Raw genomic sequence first — 22,005 nt, 5'->3', positions numbered from 1 at the left:
TTTTTGTTTTCTTTTTGTTCTTTTCTGGAGGATTTTCATGAGGGAGGGAGGTGTACTTTTTTTAAATGTAAAATTAGACTTGTTAGGCCTATAGTGCTTGAAAATAAAAGGATGATGCTCTAGGCTTTTTTTTCAATCTGCGATTCTATAGTGAAGTTGTCGGTCTGACAGACTCTAATATTTAACTTATTTATTTACAAAAAGGTTTTCCAAAAGCATAAAAAAGTTTTTATATTTTCAAAATTGAAATTGAGAAATTTCTAAAATTGCCTCTTTGAACCCCGGTCTGGAACATGTTAATTCATAAAAATTGTCCATCCCTTTCTATTCCCCTCATCACTTTTCTCAAACATCCATGCTTTATAGCGAACAGTTAGCGTACCAACGAGACTGATAAGGTCAATTACAGGTCATAAGGTCATCATCAGGTCAAGTACAGAAACCGAAGTAAAATTTTGGCTTCCGCACGCAATTTCCTGCCTTTCTTTGTCATGTTTCAAAGCAAATGATTTATTCTGTAATATGGTAAGAAACCGGAAACATTGTGGAATCGTTGGGGGTAATAAAGTTGCAGCTATTTTGTCGCAAAATCGCCAGAAATGAATTAACGATTTAAGCTTACGTACCATTTCTAAAACTTCCAGCACCAGCTCGCTGATAATTTCATGAGAGCTCTCATAAAACAACTCAACTCAAAACAAGTTCACCGTCATGACCGTACGTACAGTCTCCATCATGCATCGTGCAGCTTCAAGTAATATAAGATGAGGTTAGTTAATCAGAATTAATTTCTCCTGAATCTACTGTGAAAACTGTCTGAAGCAGACTGATATGAGGTCATGTGTCATATGGTGGGACCCCAAAATAGTGGGAGGTGTTACATTTTTCTCTCTTCTTCCAGATTTAACTTGTTGGTACAGAGCTATTCTTTGTCCAATTGCATAAAGTTTGGGCTCATTATACAGCTTGATTATTCTACTTTTCAAATATGTTTCACAATTTGAAATTATCATTTGTTTAATTAGTGAAAAATAATAAAATGTTAACGAGGATAAACCTGGAGGATAAGCGGTAGAGGATAAGCGGTAGAGGAGTATGTGAAATCTCTATGAGAAATGTTGTGGAAACATGATATCTTTTCTTCTACTTCTACGTGAATTCTGGGTAGACCATACATGGTATCACGCCCAGCGGTGCAACTTCACATCCGGTGCAGAACAGACAAAATCACAAAATCACTCCCACCACCGATGACGATGATAAACACAAAACTCACGACGAAGGGTGCAAAATTATATACAGTGAAGACTTGGTGCAGGACTAGTTGAGTGACGCAGCTGCTGGAACAACTGAGCCCATGTACAGCTCAGATTGATCACTGGAAACCAGCTGCTGGATCTTGGTTTTGAACGTTTGGCTTGATGTTGAATTCACTATAGAAGCAGGGAGTTTGTTCCATACTGGTATGGTTGCTGGGAAGTAGCTGTTCTTGTATACTTCTGTTCTTGCTCTGATGATCTTGTACTGCTCCTCATGCGCCCTTCTGGTTTTGATGGAGGGTGTGTCTTGTGGTATGTAGTGACATGGTATTTGGACAGAGACTTCCTGGTTATGAATCTTGTAAAACAGAGTCAGTCTTGATGCCAACCTTCGTTGCTGTAGTGTTGGAAAGCCCAAGTCGGCCCTCAAAGCAGTGACACTCGATCTTCTACGATAATTCCCTGTGATGAACCGGACGGCCTTTCTCTGGACTCTTTCTAAGCTGTTGATGTCCCTTTGATGGTATGGGTCCCAGATTGTGGCAGCGTACTCGAGGGTCGGGCGAATTAAAGAAGTGTATGCCTGTGTCCGGACCTTCTGAGGGCACTTGTATAGATTTCTCTGCAGGAAGTTTAGAGTTCTCTGCGCTTTGCCGGATACATTTTGAATGTGATGCTTCCAGTCCAGACTTGATGCCAACTCCACTCTAAGATAAGGATGGTGGTCTGATGATTTCAGCTCGGTACCCAACATCGTGTAGCTTGAGTTGATGATCTTTTTTATTTTAGCAACACGAAGAAGGGAGCATTTGGCAGGGTTGAATCGCATTTGCCATTTGGTAGACCAGTCAACAAGTTTATTGAGATCATTCTGAAGAGCGTCTGTATCGGCTTTGGATGAAATGTGCCTATATATGAGGGCATCATCAGCAAATAACCTGATGGTAGAAGATGTTTCTTCCCCGATGTCGTTGACAAATAGAATAAACAGCAAGGGCCAAGAACTGTGCCCTGTGGCACACCTGAGATGACATCTACTTCCTCTGATTTCTCTCCTCAATCACTACAGTTTGTTTTCTTGATGTTAACCAGTTCTTAATCCATGTATGGGTTTGACCACGAATGCCATACCAGTTAAGTTTATAGAGCAATCTTTGGTGTGGTACAGCATCGAATGCCTTAGAGAAATCTAATATAAGGCAATCCATTTGCTCACGATTGTCCAGGCTTCGTGTGAGGTCTTCTACTGTTCCAAGCAGTTGAGTCTCACAGCTGTGTTTCTTCCTGAACCCGTGTTGCGAGGTACTCAGAATGTTGTTGTCATCTAAATACCCTCTGATGCTGCTAGCAAGCACGTGCTCCATCAACTTACAGGTCACACTGGTGAGCGACACCGGACGGTAGTTGGCAGGATCATTTCGCTCACCTTTCTTGAAGATGGCAGAGATATTTGCTAACTTCCAGTCTGCTGGGACATCACCTGTTCTTAAGGACTGGGTGAATATTTCCTTAAGTATGGGGGCCAACGTAGAAGCAAATGTCTTTAGCATCCATGTAGACACCTGATCTGGTCCTACTGCCTTCTTCGGATTTAGCGCAGTAAGCAGTTTTTCAATCCCATTAGTTGTAATCTCAATGTCTGGCATAGTATCATGCTTACTAGGTCCCTTACTTGGCAAATGGGATGTGCTTTCAGAAGTGAAAACTGAACGGTACTGTTCAGATAGGGCCTCAGCCTTTTGTTTAGGTTGGCTCACTAATCTGTTTTTGTACAGCAGAGGTGGGATTCCAATTTTGTCAATTTTCAAGGACTTCACGTAACTCCATAATTTCTTGGCTGGATTACCACTATCTTCTTCAAAGACACCTTCAATATATTCATCATGGGCATGTTTCAAGGCAGTCTCAACTTCCTGTTTTAAGTTCTTATAATCAGCAAGGTCATTTTTGTCGCCAAACTTTTTCCATGCGTCATATCTCCGACGTCTTTTCTTCATAAGATGCTTGATGTTATTATTCATCCAAGGTAAGTTCCATCTTCCGGAGAGGCGTTTTGTAGGTATATGTTTGTTCATAGCATCTTGCAGAGCCTCCTTGAAGCACTCCCAATTATCAGAGCAGGTCTTTTCCTCAGTGGAAGAGTGAAAATTGTTGGAAAAATCCTGCAGATCTTCCTCAATTCCCTTCAAGTTTGCTTTTTTGTAGATGTGAACAGTTCTAGACTTTTTCTTGTTTGTTTGGACATTTGTTTCACAGTTAGCAGTCACTGCCTCATGGTCGCTCATGCCAGGCACAACATTTACACCCTGGACACTGTCAGGCACATTGGTGAAAATTAGGTCAAGGATGTTTCCTTTCCTGGTTGGTTTGTGGACTTTCTGTTCAAGGTGCAAGCTATCCACCAAATCCAGCATAGATTCATTTACAAGCCGACCATATTGTGGGTTTTCACTGATACTGTGGTTTTGCCAATGTATAGATGGTAGATTGAAGTCACCACACAATATCAGTTTTGGAATCTTTCCATGATGAAACAGTTTTTCCAGATCACTCTGAAGTGCCACAAGGGGAGCAGGATCACGAGTTGGAGTTCTGTAGAAGGAGGCTATATAAATTGGGTTGCACTTCCACACCTCGATCTTGAGCACCACCAACTCAGAGTCTTTCCCTATGCCTTTCACTTCATTAACCACCATATTGTCCCGGTATGCAATAAACACGCCACCGCCATTTGCATTGCGATCTTTTCTTTTCACTAAATACCCTTCAGGAAACACCTCTGAGTCTGTGTAAGAGCTGTCTAATTTTGACTCTTGACCCAAGATGATATCTGGTTTTTCAGTGTCAATGATGGTAGCTAAGAAACTTTGGCGTTTCTTCCCTTTCAGGCCCTGGCAATTAATTGTCATAATTTTCAGTTCCTTTTTCTTGACTTTGGATTTTGACTTAGATTTTGGTTTTTGCTTTGTACCAGCTGATCCTGCATAACTGCATGATTTGCTTCCATCCTTATTCTGATGATCTTTGGATTTTGGGCTGCTGGTACTTAATGGTATACTATTACTAGAGTTTGAAAAACATTCTGAGCTTGAATCAAGTTCTGATATAGAGTCATAGGGGTTTTTATCAGCAAGATTACTTTCATCGAAGAAGCTGTCACTAAAGTTTGGGACAGCACAATGGGGCATATCCATGTAAAATGATCTTGTTTCAGAAATTGCTCATACTGCTTTGCTGTAACATCACCACACCTGATGTGTACCCAAAAGCCACATTCATCGCATTCTAAACCTCTGTGACTCTTGGCTACGGGACGATCACAAATGCCACAAGGGAACTTGGTCGGGCCTGGGTTTAATTGCACGTCACCACCAAGTAAGATTATTAGCAGTAGCATGGTAGCATTTTTCTTATGGTCTGCCCTTCTTCTGTTTGTATTTGATAAGTTCAGACCTTGGTTACATCTTTTACGTAAGTGTTGGATGGAGCTTTGAACACAGTCTAGTAATTGCATACTGAAGATAGCAGGTGCAGGGGGCACAGTACACATCAGAATACCATACTTAGAACTGTCTCCCATATAACCAAAATCATGATAATGATCATAGTATTGATCATGTTGATACGTTTCATTGAACACATAATGGTCATGATGGTAGTCTACAGTGTTCTGCTGCTGACTGTACTGGCTGAATGCTCTAACTAAAAGCACAGCTATAACGGTTACAGTTAATGTCAACATTATGTTTTTCATGATGTGTAACTACAAAATCATCTAGCTTCAAAAATGCAGCGGTAGAATCACTTCAAATCCAATTGTTCAAACTAGCTGCAAGTTGTTTAGTCTTGACTGAATTTCGCGGGGTTGGCCGCCATATTGGAACGAACTCACCTCGGCAGTGGGATCACATAGAAGAAAAACATCATCTAAATCCACCATTCAGGTTTGGTTCAGAACTCCAAAAATCGGTTCCCGAGATTCCAGGACATAAAAACGACATTACCAAAGCAAAAGTATGTCGCTAAACAGATGATAAATCGTGTAAACAAAGCAAAGTTGTGGACGCGACAGAGTGACGATGTCTGCCGTGAACCGGATGTGTAGCTGTTTGTATAGTGTAGCTTTTTGAATTTTAAATTTTATCATTGCCAAATTCTGTGCTATACATGCAAATCATATCTCAAATCAAAGCTTGTTCATTCATTATTCATATTCAACTATTAGTTTGATCTATTTCATGTTTTCAAGTACTCACTGAGAACTGCAAGTCACAAGACCCACAATTTTTCCCTATTCACTACACACAAATGCCAAGATTTTCAGTCACAACATGCGTTTTGGCTTTAAATTGTTGTTACTTGAGAATTATACACCCTAAGATAGGAAAAGTATACATTTTTGGAAAGCATTTTACCCAGGGAATCCAAATATGCAGTTAAAATAAATGTAGGATACACTCTAAAGAAAATATTTTCAAAAATGTAATCAACATTTGTGCGTAAAAGTTACGTACATTTTCACACCCTGTATCACCACTTTGGCCAATCGTAACATAGTAAAAGTACACATTTTATTAAAGCTCATAGTGTTGCCTGCCACAAAATTAGATTACATTAGAGGTATTCCATATCAGTAGCAAATGCAATAAATTATCAATTTTCTAGTAAAATTTTTTTTTTTTCATGATATCACCCTATATATTTTCTTACACACCCTGTATACCAACATCAATTTTGCATTGTTGGATTCCTTGGAACATTAGCTTTCCAAAAATGTATAGTTTTGTTGGTGTGAGATGTATAGTTTTAGACATGTATTAATTTAAGTGAAAATGAAGACAAATGATCAAAATCAGTGTTTGTAACGCAAATGTGCCCCACCATATGACACGTGACCATGACTGAGTCAGTTCCAATTATTATTCATTGGAACTCACGGCTCTGACTGTCATTGTCGACAGTGTGAGTGGGAGTTCCAAGATTATTGCTGTGTAGTTTGTGTTTATATGTGTTTAATTATTAGACAATGATAACTGCGCACCATCTATTTTGAGGTCATAGTATTGTGTGAAATCGGAGGGTTTGTTTTGTGCCAATAATGAACGAGGTAATTTAATTGATCGAAAAATCTATCTTTTATGCACGACGAGTCGACGACACGATAGTTATGTGTGCATAAGATAGAACTTGCTGGTAATACAAAACTCGTCTTTGTAGCGTTTACACTTCTGGAACGCTTTTAAAACAATTGTTCCGAATGTCACTTTTGGCTACAATTTTCCTGGACTAACATAATGTATCTTTGGATTCAATGTGGCTTACTTTTAGAGAAAAAAATACATCTTTGAAGTACATTCTGGAGAAGTTTTAGGTCACAGCAGTGCGATGCTCCGGAGAATGATCATGCCCGATTTACTGTCACCGATGTACACGCTAGAGATGGCCTTGTTTATGACGTTTTCAATTGGGTACATCCGGGACATGATCAGTCACAGTACATGCGCAGTGTAGACAGCTGGTGGAATAAGCACGTGCGGAGTTCAGGATTGGCAAAGCAGCGACTTAGTAGCCCAATAGGATGACTTTTGAAGATTTTCGTCACTACAGTTTCCTGTCCAATAGACACCAATTGATGGTAAAGAAGTAATTGAGCAACTTTTCAAATCTGGAGTAGGCAATTTATGATATTTTGCTATCCCATAGATACCAATGTATGAATTTTAAAAACAATCGAGCGACTTTTAAATTATTTGACTCGCGATTTGGGCTAAAATTTTTGGGAACACTGCTGGAGGTCAGTGGGTGCATGTAGGCCTACAGCAGAAACACGGCGTTGATCGAAGCTGTCAGGAGAACAAATATTGACGTTTTTCGTACGTACAGGTATTAAAATTTAATAAAATATTATAGTACAGTGTATTGGTAATATGTCACGAACTATTTCATAATATTTTAGAGACAATAACTAACTTGAGGAAGAAGTTTTTATTCATATGCATGACATTGTACGCTGTATGGCAACTGCGTACATGTATCACACGTACATGTAAACAAGTACCGTGACGTTACATACGATAACATCCTTGCAAGTTCTAACTTCATATCACAAGCTATCGGTTGTTCATACATGTACGAAAGTTAGAACATTTCGAACAATAATTTAATAATACCAGGCCAGGGCCTAACAAAAGCAAAACCCAGCAATTTCACACAATGAACTCAAAATAGATTTGGTGCAAAGTTATTATTGTCATTCATACATTGTAACTGTCATCTGATATTTTGAACAAATCAAAATGGCATTTTATGTTATTTTATGTCATAAATTGAAAACGCTGTTAAATATTAAACAGATTTTATTTATTGTTATTGCCTACCCTACAAAATATGGGGCGTTTATTTACAAACAATACGGTATAAGATTCAGATGAACCCATCGATTAGGCCTACTTATTTCAGTAAAAATGGTAATAGGTCATGTGTCATATGGTGGGGCACATTTGCGTTGCAAGCACTGATTTTGATCATTTGTCCTCATTTTCACTTAAATTGATAGCCTACATGTCTAAAACTATACATCTCACACCAACGAAACTATACATTTTTGGAAAGCTATGTTCCAAGGAATCCAACAATGCAAAATTGATGTTGGTATACAGGGTGTGTAAGAAAATATATAGGCCTAGGGTGATATCATGAAAAAATATTAATTATAAAAGAAAATTGATAATTTCTTGCATTTGCTACTGATATGGAATATCTCTAATGTAATCTAATTTTGTGGCAGGCAACACTATGAGCTTTAATAAAATGTACCCGGTATATACTTTTGCTATGTTATGATTGACCAAAGTGGTGCTACAGGGTGTAAAAGTGTACGTAACTTTACGCACCAAATGTTGATTACATTTTTGAAAATATTTTCTTTAGAGTGTATCCTACATTTATTTTAACTGCATATTTGGATTCCTAAAGGTAAAATGCATTCCAAAAATGTATACTTTTCCTATCTTAGGGTGTATAATTCTCAAGATACAACAATTTAAAGCCAAAATGCGCATGTTGTGACTGAAAATCTTGGCATTTGTGTGTAGTGAATAGGGAAAAATTGTGGGTATTGTGACTTGCGGTTCTCAGTGAATACTTGTAAACATGAAATAGATCAAACTAATAGTTGAATATGAATAATGAATAAACAAGCTTTGATTTGAGATACGATTTGCATGTTTTTGTATAGCACAGAATTTGGCAATGATAAAATTTAAAATTCAAAAAGATATCATGTTTCCACAACATTTCTCATAGAGATTCCACATACTCCTCCACCGCTTATCCTCCACCGCTTATCCTCCAGGTTTATCCTCATTAACATTTTAATATTTTTCACTAATTAAACAAATGATAATTTCAAATTGTGAAACATATTTGAAAAGTAGACAAGCTGTATAATGAGCCCAAACTTTATGCAATTGGACAAAGAATAGCTCTGTACCAACAAGTTAAATCTGAAAGAGGAGAGAAAAATGTAACGCCTCCCACTATTTTGGTGTCCCACCATATGACACATGACCAATAATATAAAAAAATGTCCACACATTTCAAAACCTCCAGTGTCGCTTCACATTTTAATGTTGCAAATCGGCGATGTATATTTAGCCTAGCTTGAGTCCCTCAGCCCGATCTCGAAACAATTCAACATGTCGGGTTAAAATGACCATGCGTAGCAGTTGAGGACTGGTGGATCAAGCCTATAGCCATGTGATAGCTGTCATTCTGCCTTGAAACTAATAAGGCTAATAAGGCTAATGAATTGAAAGTTTCCCGTTACCCTACTCCGCTCAAAACCAATTGCTGGCCAAATATTTCATTATTTTGAATAAAATGTTGATTTCTAACAAACTTTAACATACCAATAAATAATTGCGGTTTTAGATATATCATAAATCTCTTTCTGTTGATTTTCAGGGATTTTCTTTGCAGTAGGAACATGGTAGGCCTATATGGTTAATAATGAATTAATAATGAATAGGCCTACCTACTCACTTCCAGGCTTTTCTTAAAAGCATTTTGCTGAAGGGGTATTTTCAAATTTGTTGGACCTTTCAATTGTGAATTTTTACTCTGAAGGGGTCCAAAACATTGCCCAAGGGGTATTTTTTTTATTTTGGAAAACCGTTTTTAACAATATTGGGTGTTTCTATATTCAAATCTTTGAATATTCAAATATTTGAACGCGTACGTTTTCAAGATTTTGTATGCGTTGGACTTTGAACTCCTGGATTTGAAGGGGTCTGCAAAGTGTGTGAACACGTAAATATGCATGTTTTGTGCGTTTAAAGTAAACCCTGCTCACTTCCCTGTCCAGCACTTTTTGATCTGCTCTGATCTCATCCCGTAAAAAATATTATGAAACTTTTGATAATAGTTATTTGTACAATCACCTTCATGTGGTTGGAAACTACATCTGTAAACTACAAACTGTGATTTATCACACGTATACAACTATACATGGGTAGTTATTGGTTTACATTGCATGAAATGGTATGAAATAATGAAAAATGAAATGGTCACCTACATGTACACAGTCATGAAAAATTGTGTAACGGGAAACAAGGAATTGACTTTCATTGGCCTAATACAAAAAATTCCATCCACTGACATTGAATGACTTCATGCATTGAAACTATTATTTTTTGTAAAAAGCAAACAAATGGTACCGGTATCTCAAAAACAAAAACTAACCTCAGTTAAGCTGATATTTTCAAAAATTGGTCAATTTGATTGTTAATTTTGAGTGGCTTTTAGTCAAAGTTATTGCAGTACAAATGCACCATCCCAGCACCATCTTCAATTAATGTATTATTTTCCTCTTTTTTTCATGTTTGCAGGAAATAACACGTTTAACGGTACACAGATAAATTAGAATCTAACCAACATCAATCATGACCAGCCCTGGGTGCACAAAGAAGAAGGCCGTTGTTGGCATTATTCTTGGACTACTAGTTGTTTGTATGTTTATTGGTCGTGTAACTTACTCAAGACACTTGCATAAACTACTCTGTCACGTTCAGTCAATTAATATTGATAAATCTCCAGAGGAAATAGCGGCAGGTGGTCAAGCCGGCGAGATTCAGGAGAGAATGGCAGATGACATGGACTTAGCAGATCTAACAGCATTGCTTGAAACTCACACAAAAGGACAAAAACGAAGGCTACCTCAAGCTATCGTAATCGGTATACGCAAGTGTGGCACGAGGGCGCTTTTAGAAATGCTCAAGATGCATCCGCAGATTGCTGCTGCGTCGGAAGAAGTACATTTCTTCGATAATAATTACGAACGTGGTATAGAGTGGTACAGGCGAAGGATGCCGTTTTCGTACGGGGATCAAATCACGATTGAAAAAAGTCCAGCGTATTTTATTACACCCGAAGCGCCAGCGAGAGTATTCAAAATGAGCAAGGATGTTAAACTACTGATAATCGTTAGAGACCCAACTACACGGGCAATATCAGATTACACCCAGATTTGGACTTCCAAAAACCAAAAGGGAAAAGATTATAAAACTTTTGAAGAGTTCTCCATGAAGAACGGCGAAGTCAATGAATCCTATAAACCGCTTCAAATAAGTATATACAATCAACACATTAAAAAATGGTTGGAATATTTTCCCCGGAGACAAATGCATCTTGTTGACGGAGGCAAACTCATCAGCAATCCATACCCGGAAATTAAAGAAGTTGAACGCTTCCTGGGACTTAGCGATTACATAGTCAGTGAAAACTTCTTCCTGAATAAAACAAGAGGGTTTTATTGCTTAAAGAGTGAGAAAGTGAACAAGTGTTTAGCAGAGAGTAAAGGGAGAGAGCATCCTGAAGTATCACCGTATGTTTTGCAGAAACTACAGGAGTTTTTCAGACCTTACAACCAAGCATTTTTTGATACCATTGGTAGAAAATTTGATTGGTCATAACAGATAATTTGATATTTGTGTTATTTTAATATGCAAGTAGGGCATACATTGTCTTTATTCAAGACTGATATGATAATAAAAAAATAATAAGTGGACGGACTTGCCAAGTAGTTCTCCATGAAGTGGTCAGTCAGTCCTTTTTTTTTTTTCACCAAAAGCTTGAAAAATCTGAAAAAATCTCAAAATTTTGTTTTCCCGTCTAATTTCAGTCTAAATCAATCCACTTCTGTCTAAAAAACATACAAAAATCCCAAAATTTATAATTTCTTCCTTGCCTGAGGAACAAATTCAAGGCTTCTAAGTAACAAAAATAAACAAAAGGGGTTTTCACAAGCTGTCACCCGGGGGCACTCAACACAAATGACCATACGGGTATGCTCCCCCGAAAAGACCCCCCTTTTTGGATTTCGCAGCTCGAAAGACCCCTATATTTGACCAAAATAGAGCTCCGAAAGACCCTTGATTTTGATTAAATTTCAGCTGATTTCAGGCGATTTTCAACCAGAAAGCCAAGAAAGACCCTTGATTTGGACTGTTCGCAGCTCCGAAAGTCCCCATTTTACTTGTTCGCAGCTCCAAAAGACCCCCTTTTATTGGTACGCCGTCAGCTCCCAAAGACCTACCACCTCAAAATTTCAGGGTAGCATACCCACCAAAATTTTTCGATGTGCCCCCGAGCTGTCAATCAAATGCAGACTTTAACATAAGGAGGAACTCAGATTTTCACTCCCACAATGCATTTCTCCCATTTCAATTTTCTGTACTGATTTGCAATCTAATGCAACATTGGTCGATAGTGATGAAATGTACCTCATTAGTGAATAGAGCACATCCAGATCTTGCAAAATATGTTTATTTCTTGACTATCGAGTTGTATCGACCCATGTTTAGCCAGTCTATTCTCAACATGAAAGCATCTAGAGAACCTCTATAAATGGGAGTATCATTTGATGAAATGAGGTGTTGTAAAATGTTGCAAGGGATTTTGGGAAGGGTAAGATATCTTCTCTGATTGAGATACATGTTTCATGTATTGTTTGCATCAGACCAAGCACTTTGAACTTGCCTAGTGAGTCTAGAACCTAAAAATATGATTTACGAAGTCTGTATGTGACATGATCAAGAGTCACATGTCGGCAATTTTCCATTGGAAGTTTTTTACATCATTTTCTGGCAGTTTACAATTGCTACATTTTGGTGCAAACCCCATCAAAATTGGATATCTGGTTACCGAGTTGAGTATTTTGGCTGCAAACAATATAAAACAAAAGACTTTCTGTTTTTCCCATTATCTCAAAAACAATATTAGTGACATCAGACTCATTCCCCTTGATCATGTCATGTACATGTACGGTTAAATATACTGGTATGCAATGCAACATATTACATACATGGTATTTGAGTCATTGTATGGTACATTCTAGTAAAGTTCTTCCATATTATTATAATGTATGCACTTCTTGCATTTAAATGGGCTATTCCATTTAACACCACTCCCCCCAACCAAATTTAAGTTTAAATTATTCCAGAACCAACCCTTTTCAATCATAAACAGTGCACAAGTACGACAGATTTTGGAATTCCAAACAAAATTGTGTAATATTTGGGCCAAACTGCAGAATTCATCGGATTTTATATTTTAACCATTTTCAAACTGGAATTTTAAGGTTTTAACATAAACTAGTCCTTCAAGAAAGACTCAGGGCTAAGGTTCAAAGACGATGTAGCTGTTCAGCTCTGCCAAGCCGTTCTACAAACTCCCCAATAAGCATAACAGTCTACTTCTAATAGAATGACATAGGAGCACAAATGGGGCTGAACCTAAAGTGCCAATGATATCTTCCGCAGAGGGTGTGTTGTTTTGAAATGGAATAGTCCAATGATATATTTTTATGTGAATAATTGAATGGTGCATATCAAACAAATTTTCTACAATTACAGGTTTCCATATAATGAGACAATCCACGCAGGAAATTTAAACTGCATCAATGTGGTTTACTTGTCAGATACGGATTAGGTCCTTGTTACATATTTTACAAGCATACCACCAAATCTGTACTTTCGTAGCACAACTTACTGTGTTTTGTTTATATGCAAATAATGCAATACTTTGGTGCGTTTCTGTTACTTGCTGCATGCCATGCACTTACCATGATGTATGTCTAATATGTATGCTGACAATGCTTTCAATTTACACCATCAGTCAGAAAGCGTACTGCGCAGGTCCACATTAGGGATCTGGATTTGGGAATGCATACATTGATGCAGTTGAAGTGCCCATGTAATTTGTCTTAATGTTATTTTTGTGTCACCCTGTATTACAGGTGATGTCAGTTTGTGTTGTGAGTGAAATAAAGTGAGTTGTGGTTTTTATAATGCTAGAATATTTAAACTTGAATAAATACCATTATAAACTTGTTGGTAAAAGCCCACACCTTTGGCTATATACCATCATGCTTTTCAAAAACAGGATTATGTATTACTAACTATGGTATCACACCATTTACATTGTAGGTATCACACCGTATGGGTATTCATACCCAAATGTAGCCTTGTTCAAGGCCGGCCTTCTAAGATTTCCTGCCTGCTTGAACTATTTTTGGGCTCGCAAAGTCAGTGAGGGCCACATATTACGGCTATTAATGACCGTGCGTATGCTGAAAAATCGAACTTGGGCTTAGTCTATGAACTGCCAAAACGAAGTCTTGCCCTATACAGGCTCGTAGGCTCAACCCGAGTTTGATCATTCAACTTACGCATGATTAAAGGTAGCCGCAGTCTGTGCCCTCATATCATGGACTTGGCGAGTTCCAACAGCAGTGCAGATTAGAAATTAGGATTCAAGTGCTGGTCATGAGGGAGGACACTTGGAGGGCCTTGAACAAGGCTAACCCAAATGGTGTTGCTCTGTGTTCTAACCACAAGTCATCCATCCATGATAATAGTTAACAGAAAAAGAAAAAAAAATCACAGAATTGGAGTCGAACAGAAACACAGAAATGGGAGATATTTCCACCTAATCTTCAGAAGGTGTCGCACTTTAAGGTTACCTAAACACTAACAGCTGTTAGATGTTCAGGGTACATGTACATGTAGGTTATTTTTCTGGAGGACTATGTGTCAATTTGTGGAAAAATTTAAATTATGCGGTCTTCATCTCCAAGACCTATAATTTTTGAATTCCAATGTATATTGGATTCCTAATCATGTTTGTTGTATTGTAAAGATATTCAGTATTTTTACAAGAAATTGTTCATAGAGTTCATATATTATCTATAGGGTTTGTTAATATATTTAAGGCTATTTGTCACCATAAGGTATGCTCACTAATTGTTGGACAGTGACCATTATTTATTACAGAGAAAGGAAACATAGGCCTACATACCTCACTCAGGCCTAGGATTTTACTGCCATGATTACAACAAAAATATGAGCGTTGTTAGTTTGTGTGCCTACATGTACATAATCAGTACATTGGTTCGTAAGGAACACGTACATTGGAAATTCATAGTCCAGACCAGACCTATGCAAAATGCAAATACCATGCTAGTTCAGCATGTAAAAGGCATGGTGGCCCCTCATAGTTAAAAGAAAAACTGAAAATCAAGAATTGTGCTAGTCTGAGGGTCATAGATCTTGAGAAATGATCTTAAAGCCATAATGTACAATCTAATGTGAAATTTGTTAATTTTTTTCAAACCTGATTTTTTTGCATATTTTTAATGTTTACACATGTCCCAACTTGCACCTATATGGAATCAGCCAATTTGTTGTCTTTGTAGGTCAACAGAGCAAAGTTCGACATATTATCATAAACATATTGAAATTAGAAGTTCCAACTCCGTGTATTTCCCAAGATTTATATCATCAAAAAACTGCCAAATTAGTCAAAACTATGGTATACCATAGTTTTGACTAATTCAGCAGTTTTTTGATAATTTTTTCGGAAATACACCGATTTGGAACGCCAAATTTCAATATGTTTATGTGAAAAATATGAGCTTTCATCTGTCCAAAATCAGCATTTTGATGAGGTAAAGTGGGGGTTGAGATTTTCAATCAGGTTACCCACCTTTAACTTCTCAAAAAACATTAAAAAAGGAAGGATTTCTCAATTCTCTTACTGATTTTTTACTACCTTATAAACAAGCAACAGGGTCATGTAATATACATGTATCATTGTAAAGCTTATTTTGAGGAAAATTTGCCTGTCAAATATCTCAAAAAGTGAAAATGCCAACATTACAGCCCATTTGTGGTGAACGGCCACATAAATGCAAACGTAAATGTACAGTACATTGTACAATGTATAATTATGTATCTTTAGGCTAAAAATACTAAATGCTTTCAACAACATACACTTGCTTTTTACTACTAAACTAGGCATTGGTCTTCCAAACTTGTGTTAGATAACACACCTGGCTTTTGCAGCATTTGGTGGAATTTGGTCTGATCTTTTAAACACACTATCTGTGATTTTAAGTTCAAAATCACTATCTGTGATTTACTAATTAAATTAGAAAATCTAACAAATCGTCAAAAATTGTAAAATGTCACATTTTGGTATATGTTGGGCAAGATTGACAATTTTTGTAGCCAGCGTTTGAAATAGCTGGTATAGCGTAGCAAAATGCTACACAATTTTGGCGTTAAGTTGAGTTAGCATGTTTATGCCACAGACTTCACACTGTAGTATGTGAATGTGCCAAGAGAAAAGTAGTAATGAAAGCAAATTTTGCTATGCATAAAAAAATGCTTTTTAAATTCCAACACTGTTTGTAGCTAATGCATTTGAATGGAGTTTCACACTTGTCAACAGTCCTGTTTTGTTTGTTTTATTGAACAATAATTTTGTTGACTAATCCGTCACTTTTCAGCAAGTTTTTTTTTCCGTTTCACTGTGATTTCTAATATTGCCTAATGCCTTTAAAACTAACTACATACAATTGAATATATGAATACAAAAGCCACCCAAGTCCATACTTTGGCCAAATTGAGTTAAGCATGGGAAAGTGTTGCTATACATAGACCTGTCATATGTTTGAAAGAACAAGTCAAATTCATCCTCTGTGTCTATTGAGCATGTGAAAAATAGCATGTATGAAAGAATCAACCCAAGTCCATGATTTGAGTCTTGTAACACATTGATTGAAATCCAGTATGTATAAAAGTCCACTTGTAACATCTTCATTGCTGGATAGTGACTTTTGAAAAAAAATGGGTTTAATCAAGGAAAGTGTGTGGTTTATATTACATGGCAGAATGCTTATCGACATTATACATAACCGTGTGCTTTATTTTGTATTAATTATCTTACTAGTGGTAATATCATTCCAACATTATTGTCTTTGTATATGATTCAAAAAACCACCCAAGTCCAGAATTTAAAATGAACCCCACGAAGTCCCTGAAATGCTAATCGTCATACCTAATACAGTTTAACCCACCCATTTGCACATACAACTTACCATATTGACCAGGTAAATCTAACTGAAGGAATTAAAATGATACACAGGTTTTTTTTTCTCAAAATCACTTCCCATGGACTTGGGTGGGTTTTGGATTCATGTATTCAATTGTACCACTTAGGTTATGGATGAACATATTAATTTATTATACATTCATCCCTAATGTTTGTGGTATATCATGCCCCCTTACAAATCAAAGTGAATAAGTTTGTTTTAAATAACGAATTAAAACTGAATCAACTTTTTGTGAGAAATGTTTATGTTATGTTTACAATGATATTGGACAAACTATGGATTACAAAATACAAACTCTTTTGTAATGTACATTATGTACATGTATAGGGGAGATTGGGGTTAGTTGGAACGCGGGGTAAGTTGAAACATTGTATTTTTTTCTGACACAAAAAATTAATTTGGTAAAATACTGGCACCTAGTAATAGGTATTAGTAAGGGTCATCCACCAAATTAGCAACAGCACTGATGCCCCACCAATGTTGGCTTGGGAAAGGAATATCTGTTTTTAACTTACTGACTAATTTTATACCCCTCAGAAAAGATCGTTATCTCCATGTTGTTTGAAGATTCAGGGGATTATTTTTTGAGTATCATAAGCACTAGTAGTAAGTCCCAGAATAATGTTAAATAAAAGTTTTATTGTATTTCTTATTTTGTGTAATGAACTTTGAAATGTAAAAATAGGCATCAGGGTTAGTTGAAACTTTTGAAGTGGGGTTAGTTGACACGTGAAAATCGCATAGAAAAATATGGTTAAAAATTTGACTTTTTCAAAATTTGTAACATGTTTACCATTTCTTCAATATTGCTTTATTATGGTTAAAAAGCAATAATACAAGCAAAAGTACACACAGAAAGTACATTTTATAATATTTTAGGCTTCTCATATTTTGGTCCATGGTGACACTCGTGGCCACCTTGTGTCCAAAGTATTGACCCCACTCCACATATTTATTTATTCATTTTTTCACACTGATTGTATGTTAAAGGGTGCCTTCAAGGGAAGTATAACCCTAACAACACGATAATAATTATTTTGAAATTTTTACAAGCCGTGTTTCAACTAACCCCACTCTATGTTTCAACTTACCCCAGGGGTGGGGTTAGTTGAAACACTTTTTTTTTCAAATTGGATTATATGAATAATCATAAGCAGGTCCAATAAGTTTAAGGCTGTATTTGTAGCATGTATGTATATGTTTTATACTGATATGGTTAGTGTTTCTTGAAAGTAATCGGTTTGCGTTAAAAAGACGATTTTGTGAAAAATGTTTCAACTAACCCCAATCTCCCCTATGTATGTAATTAATTATTGTACCAAATGTAAAGTTATTATAATGGAATGAATTTCCATATGGGTTTTAATACTCTATTTTGAATACCCTGGAATATTTTGAGGGTTTAAAGGCAATCTTAAAGGTTTGGTGGTCAGATTATTTACATTCAAGTTTTGAATTGTTAAATTGCACTTTTATAGAAGCAAAAATGTTTTTTCAGAACGGCCCATCGAACAGTATGGGGTAACCACTATAGTAGGTATGTCACAGTGGCTGCACAATAATTCTGCTACACTGTGCATGCAAGCATAACAGTGAATTGAAAAGGGCGCGCTTCAAATTTGGCCAATGTTAGAAAACATCCATGTCGATAAATGAATTTCTTCATATGCTTCATTTATCCAAATTGTTTGAATTTTTAATATATGGTGTGTGAAGCCTTCCCGAGGCTACCATCGGGTCCCCCAAAATTAAAAATTGTTTTGTTTAAGAACTACTCCCTGTTTGTATGGATTTTGAAGATCGCTCATAAATCAGTAAATATAGGCCTACTGAAGTAAAGGAACTACCACCATTTAGCTGAAATACTAATCTTTCTTAGCATGTAAATTAATTCCGTCGACAACAAATGAAACACTTCCCTAAAACCAGTTGAAGCAAAACATTAATCAATGTTTTTTTTAGGGAGTAATTTTCCAAACCACAATAGCTCTAAGCCATTGTGTGTGTCCAAGGCCATACTATTTTTGTATCGCGGTACAGAAAATTGCTGTTCATTTTACCGATTATCCTCCCATGTTAATCCAGATGACAAAATGTTAATTTAAAGTCTCATTGCAACTGAATTTTAATTTTTACTTTTCGGACTTGGCTTTGAGTAATGGTGACACATACCATGTTTACAGTAAAAATGAAAATTATATTCCAGACACCGTCAAAATGTCAAACTTTTAATTTTTTTGTATTGTTTTTAAATAATTAACTGCAGTTCATTTATTCAACCTCATAACAGGATCATACTTAAAAGATTTATGATAAATGAACAGACATTCATTAAATATTGAAAAAAAAACCAAAATTACTCATGCCTAATTTGCATAATAATATCATAAATACATAATTAGCTGTAATTACCTAATTTGCATAATTAATTACTTTTTGTGTATTTTTTGTCATCAATTGAAAGAACTTTGTATACATATGTGTGCAAAAAAACCGCACCTTTATATCATGTACGGTTTTCTATTGGCATCAATTTTGCATATTAATAAGCTGAACTTAGTCATTTTTTGAGATTTAATTTGTCTGCAGATTGGCCGAATGGCTAAAATAGTATATTTGATTAATTTATTATAATTATTCAATGATGGATTTTTTAATTTTGTTTTCTGTAACGAAGTCAGGAAAGATAGGCATTTAACATGTGCTATTTAAATTAACGCTGTTTTTCCAAGCAAGCGTCCAAATAAACCTTCAAAATCTCGAAATGTGCCAATTTTGTCATTACAGCCATTTGTGGCAGGATTTCATTCCATCTACGAGCATCTTTAAATTGACATTACATCACAATGCATTCACCGATTTCAATTCTGTTTTTGATTTTGATGCTTTAATAAAGCTTAATAATGTAGGAACATTAAATAACGCGTTTCTGCTGCGATTATTTTTGAGGTGATATACCTAACTATAGGGAATGAGGCTCTCCCTTTTTTTGTTCATAACATCTAAACAGAACATGTTTCAGGCAAATGATGAACCCTGACCAGTTACATTTGAAAAATATACTCCCTCTGTGGAAGATATTTCCCAAATCTTCCACAGGGGTAGTGTGGATTTCAATGGGAATAACCCATTGTACCACATGGGTTTCTACCCCAAGGAAGGATGTTGTTGGTGTGACTTGAATCTGACCTGGCCTCAGGGGTCGCATTTAAGGAGTTTGCTCGTCCAGGGACTCCTTATTTTGGCCATTTTGGACTCCTTAAATCACAAGTTGAAAGTGACCAAAGGGTACAATAAAAACTGTTTGGACTTCTTAGTTTTACGATGCACGGAGGCGTAAATCAGTATAAGAATCGTCGATCAAAAGTAAAAAATAAAAAGATCAGTAAATCTTCCAAATCACCATAGGCCACCGACACTAATAATTTCACTGGAATATTTGACAAGTTCCAAAGTTTAGAATTTCGGACAGGTCGACTCCTTAAATTCTCATTGGACCCCTTAAATGTTGGTTTTGCAGGTACCAAAGGGTCCAGAAAAATTAAATTGGACCCATTGATTTTTTGTGCTCGTGCTACCCGTGCCTGGGCTGAATGCATATAATATGTGACCAGCTCCAACAGAACCCGGAACAAGTCGATCAGGCATGTTTTTGAGTTATAGGCCTTTAAAGATGACATAACCATTAAAAAAAAATATCAAATTTTGGAATTCTTAATTTCATGGTATTTGACTGTGGTACTAAGTGGACTTTCAAATCATTGAAAGTGCTTATTAAATAGAGGTTTATTTAATCAATAATTATCAGTTTAACTATGATAATCCCTATTCAATCCTGTGTAATTACAGGAAACTAATAAATTGGCCCATTACTCAGAATAGAAATTTAGCAAAAAATCAAGGTATCATTTACAAAATTATCCATATCTTGAAGTATCGATGCTTTTTATATAATTTTGGTATCATTTTACTGTGTAGTGTTCACATTTTTTATTCAAATCATAAAATGTCAAAAATGTGACTTGTTCCTGGTTTTGTCAAAACAGGTCACATATGGATTACAGGTGACCTGGTTAATTATATGTAGGGAACAGGATATGGTAGAGATCATTTTACTAATTAATCCCTAATTAGCTTGGATCTGAGGTAGGTACATTTGAGGTAGCACTTGAATTATTTTTAACGGGATGTACATGTACCACCCTACCCCATTTCTACAAATGTAGGTGCAGTTTTTACTCAAAAAAGACAAAATGGTGCATTATTTTTCAAAACATGGAATCAACCTATTGAAGGATTTTCTGTAAAAACCTGCCCCTATGTCATTGTAAAAAAATGACCCAAGCGGCGGCATGATTCAATGTAGTTAAGGGATCCAAAATGGGCGTGTATTGCGTTTCGACAGTATTTTTTGTGGGACATGAGAGCACCTCAGACCTATCGAATTACATTCTGAATACGAAGCATGTCATTCTGATAACAAATAATTTTCATTTTTTTAAAATCACAATATAGTACAAATTTTATGACAAATTATAAAAATTTGATATTTTTCAAATTTTTGATATATAACAGTCCTCGAAGTAAATTATATAAATCTAATGATATATTCGTAAAGTGTATGTAGCAGGGAGGAAAAGCCGACGGTCAATTGAAAATGTTGACCTTTCATATTGAAGATATGGATTTTTTTCCCAAAAAGACCTAATTTTTTTTTGGTGTTTTGGTATAAAAAATCCATATCTTCTATACGTAATGTTAAAATTTTCAATTGTTCGTCTGCTTTTCATCCCACCTATATACACTTTAAGTATAAATCATCAGATTTATTAAGTTTACTTCAAGTACTGTTAAATATCAAAAATATCAATTTTAATGATTTGCCATAAAATGTGTATTAAATTGCGAATTTCAAAAATCAAAATTATTTGATATCAGAATGACATTCTTCGTATTCAGAATGCAATTCGATATGTCTGATGTGCTCTAATGTCCCAAAATAAATACTGTCCAAACGTTCATACCCCAGCCCTTAAACCGATGCTTGTTTCCCGAATTTATTAGGATTTCTGAATTTTTATAAATTCCAAAATTTGCAATTCCCCCACCCCCAGATTTGGAGAGTCCCTGGACCTAGAGCCAAGTGCTACAATTAATCCAATCATTTGTGGTTGATTTTTGAAAAAAAATTGGGGGGAAAATCACTTTAAAAAATTTCAATTTTGTATGTAAAAGGGACCCCCGGCCGTGAGGCACTGCATTTTGGTCGCTACACTCCATGATACGGCTCAC

General features: G+C 36.1%; 1 protein-coding gene across 2 annotated transcripts; it reads left to right on the top strand.

Annotated features, from left to right (window-relative positions):
- Positions 1-431: 431 nt before the first annotated feature.
- Positions 432-11,899, top strand: LOC140140151 (heparan sulfate glucosamine 3-O-sulfotransferase 1-like). 2 transcript variants are annotated; one of them, XM_072162008.1, is made up of 2 exons: positions 432-769; positions 10,148-11,899. In XM_072162008.1, the coding sequence occupies exon 2, from the start codon at positions 10,202-10,204 to the stop codon at positions 11,228-11,230; it is 1,029 nt and encodes a 342-aa protein (XP_072018109.1). In that variant the 5' UTR covers positions 432-769; positions 10,148-10,201; the 3' UTR covers positions 11,231-11,899. The 2 variants fall into 2 exon arrangements, with proteins under 2 accessions (XP_072018109.1, XP_072018110.1); XM_072162009.1 differs by having other exon boundaries at positions 437-525.
- Positions 11,900-22,005: the final 10,106 nt, after the last annotated feature.

Source organism: Amphiura filiformis, chromosome 18 (assembly GCF_039555335.1).
Source record: "Amphiura filiformis chromosome 18, Afil_fr2py, whole genome shotgun sequence".
NCBI lineage: Eukaryota > Metazoa > Echinodermata > Ophiuroidea > Amphilepidida > Amphiuridae > Amphiura > Amphiura filiformis.
Note: the sequence above shows the minus strand (reverse complement) of the source record. Positions and strands in the feature narration are given on the sequence as shown.